The sequence below is a fragment of the Octodon degus genome, unplaced genomic scaffold (assembly GCF_000260255.1).
Source record: "Octodon degus isolate 3935 unplaced genomic scaffold, OctDeg1.0 scaffold00146, whole genome shotgun sequence".
In the NCBI taxonomy this organism is placed as follows: domain Eukaryota; kingdom Metazoa; phylum Chordata; class Mammalia; order Rodentia; family Octodontidae; genus Octodon; species Octodon degus.
The window spans coordinates 3,973,500-3,977,124 of NW_004524722.1; the positions used below are offsets into that span (position 1 = coordinate 3,973,500).

General features: G+C 44.1%; 1 protein-coding gene across 1 annotated transcript; it reads right to left on the reverse strand.

The window, feature by feature from the left end:
- Positions 1-214: 214 nt before the first annotated feature.
- LOC101579636 (putative olfactory receptor 52P1) lies at positions 215-1,162 on the reverse strand. The gene has a single exon (XM_004642072.1). It carries the CDS (start codon positions 1,160-1,162, stop codon positions 215-217), a length of 948 nt encoding a protein of 315 aa, XP_004642129.1.
- Positions 1,163-3,625: the final 2,463 nt, after the last annotated feature.

Here is a 3,625-nt window from a genome sequence, read left to right on the forward strand (position 1 = left end):
GATCTTTGTAGCCATCTGCATCATAGGTGGGAAATACCAGATGGTGGTTCTTTCATCTGCCTTGATAAACTTCATGAGCAAAGTAAGGATACCATTGATTGTGGATTGCTGCCTCCCCATCATGTTTTTGAGAGCCACGGGCTTCATAAACATTGCCCAAAGGCTGAGGGGGTAAAGGACCTGGTTTGTCAGGGCAAGGGCAGTACTGAAGCTATTACAGTTGAGCAGAGCCCCTCTTCAGCAGTCGGAGGGCGCCATCCCGGATCTGCTTGGTCTTCATCCCGTAGATGATGGGATTAAGCATGGGTGGCACAATGAGGTAGAGGTCGGCCAGGAGGATGTGGATGTGCCTCGGCACATGCTGGCCAAAGCGCTGAGTATAGAAGGAGAAGAGTCCCGGTGTATAGAAGAGAAGGATGACACCGAGGTGGGAGCCGCAAGTGCCAAAAGTCTTAGCTCTCGCCTCCTTGGAGGAGAGGCTGAGCACAGCGCGGAGGATGAGTGCGTAGGAGATGGCGATGCAGATGGAGTCGGTGCCCACCACCAGTGTGGCAGTGGTGATGCCATAGATGTTGTTTGGCTGTATATCCCCACAAGCCAGCTTTACCACAGCCATGTGTTCACAGTAGGAGTGGGCCACCACTCGGCTACAGTACGTTAGTTTTGTCAGTAAGCAGGTGAGCGGGGTCATGAGCCCCAAGCCACGGAGTGCAGCAGCAGCCCCCAGCTTGCCCACAGACTCCAGGGACAGCAGTGATCCATAGCGCAGGGGCTGGCAGATAGCCAAGTAGCGATCAAAAGCCATTGCTAGCAGGATGCCAGATTCGACAGCTGAGAAACCATGGATAAAGAACATCTGGGCAGCACAGGCCCCGAAGGCAATCTCAGCAGCATTTGCCCAAAAGAGGGCAAGGAGCTTGGGCACCGTGGAGGTGCAGAGCACCAAGTCAATGGTGGACAGCATGCACAGGAATAAGTACATGGGCTGGTGCAGGCTGGGTTCTGAATGCACCACCAGCAGCACGGTCATGTTGCCAAGCACTGCCAGGGCATACATGGAGCAGAAGAGAAATGCAAGCCTGAAGTGGGATGCCTCCAGGCCAGGAATTCCCACTAGCAGGAAGGAGGCTGGGTTCTGATGGCTGTGGTTTGTGTGTTGCATGGCAAGGAATGAGGTATAGAGCTCTCCCTGCCTTGGTCTAAGCCTCTAAGAAGCCCTGAGAGCTGAAGCAGCTTGGATTCATGCTTATATTGTTGCTGGATGGCAGCAGGAGATATTTGAGTTGAACTTTGTGAAAAGCATCCAGGACGAGAAGATTGCAGGGTACCGGGAAGTGATGCAAAGAGTAATATCACCAAGCTTCAAAATAACCCTTTTGCCTCTGTAGGACTCAGCATTGTCCAGGTTGTGGGGTGAGGGCTGAGTGGCCTGGCCACAGAACGCTCCATGGTAAAGGTGAGTGATCAGAGATTTATGCCCATCTGCTTTTTGCCTGCGGCTCCTCTGTGGCTTCTAGACTGTATATTTTCATCTGCTGTATGACAATATGAAGGTAGTACTAATCATAAAAAAGTCAGATAGATTGGAAGACTCAAGTGTAGGCTATTTTTTATAGTGGGAAGTTAAGCCTTAAGGGATGAAAGGGAAGGAAAGGAGGTTTTGGTGTTTTCCAGCCATTGAGTCCATGCCAACTCATAGATGAGGCTGAAAGCCTAGAAACATCGAAGCACAGTTAGGGGCTGAGTCTCTTCCACAGGCACCAGATTGCATGGCTTATGTATAGTACTGGGATCCCGTGCTTTGCCAGATGTCCTACATAGATATTAATAGATCAGGTGAGATTATGCAGAAATGATACCGGTAGGTGTCAGGCTGATTTGGCCACAACGTGATCTGTGAAGGCCATTGAAATATCATTACATGCAAAGCATACTCTTCATAAAAACTGAAAGATATGTGACAGAATGAAATATGAATTTTTTTTTTTTGTGGAACCAGGGACTGAACTCAGGCCCTTGCGCTTGCCAGGGAAGCGCTTATTCCACTGAACCATCTCCCCGGCCCCTGAGATATGAATTTCACTCATTGAGAACACATAACCATTCTCCACAAGCAAATATGGAGAGTAAATTGGATCAAATGGTAGTAGTACTGAATTTTTACGCATCTTCACCCCACATCTTCTATTATACACATCCTTTCATTTTTTCTGGCCTATATATATTTTCTCATTTTTTAAACATACTAAATAGTTGATAATTGATAATTTGATAGAATGGAGAGATTAGACAGGAAAGACAGGGAGGGGTCAGTAGAGGTCAGTAGAGGGAGAGGAAATGAAAATAAAAGTAAAAGGTAGAGGAGAGTATGTATGAGAATAGACATAAGAAACAATAGGAAAGAACAGAGAGCAGAATACTTTTCTCCCCCAAAGCTTATGCTATAGTGGGGCGTGACTGTGCTCTGGTTGCTGATTGAAACAGAAATTTGAACTGATCAGACCATCCGGAGATAGTCCTTGCAATTCTTTTTTTTATGTTTAAATTTTTAAATTAATTTTGTTGAGCAACAAATAGCAATGAGACAGTTTCCAAACTGATTAGTAGGACAGTTTCAATAATTAATACATTGCATATTGTTGTCTTCATAGTGGTTATTCATAGTACAAGATGTAGACATTATATCTTCTCCAAACACTATTAGTACAAATCTTTCTTTTCATTGAATTAAGAGAAAGTAGCTGTGTATCTATCCTAACTATTTTGTATATACACATACAAAATAGTCCTTCATTAGTATCCCTTTCTTATTTAGTTTTGTATTCCTTTGCCATTTAAATATTGTAGGTGCGTGAATCAGCAAAATAATCCAATATAGTCCAGTAGTCCATAAGAGTAGTGGGTTATTTGTAGGACTGGCAAAGTCAAAAGTTGTTGACTTGAGCCTTTTACAGCTCAGCTTATTAATATAGTTTTACTTTTTATACCTTGTTCTTACACTTTTCTGCTGGATGGTTAAGACCAAGATAAATTCCTAACATCATCTAGTGTTATGCAGTGACCTAAGCAACTATCTTGTGGAAAGAGGCAGAAAGGATAAAAAGTCTTCAGATGTGAGTTTTGGACAAAGACTATGTTTCACGATGCCTCTTTTGCATCCCAGTGCCAATGCTAGCTGTCACTGTGACACTGAACAAATGATCTTGCCCCTTTCTGCCTATCCCATCCTCAATGTGTGTCCTGTTTCTGCAATACTTCCTCCCGTGCATTCCCACTACCTGTCCGGTGCCAAGGACCCCAGAGGTGATCTCAGGTTCTATGGTGATGGATGGGTCAGAGAGAAATTGGTGTGTGAGACTTTGCAAAGCTGTACAGCATATATCAAATGATTCCATTTGATAAATAACACAGTGTGCTTAGTTAAGTGTGTGCATGTATGGTGCTGTGTAAAACCTATAAGCAAGGATATCCTCAGAGGATATATGTTCATACACTTATTTGTAGGTAAATGGTTGCAACTTGAGAACATGTTAAGTGAAATAAGTGAGACATGTAAGTTCAGATATCACATGATTTTTCTTATATAAGAAGCTGTGTGTGTATCTCTCTCTCTCTCTCTCTCTCT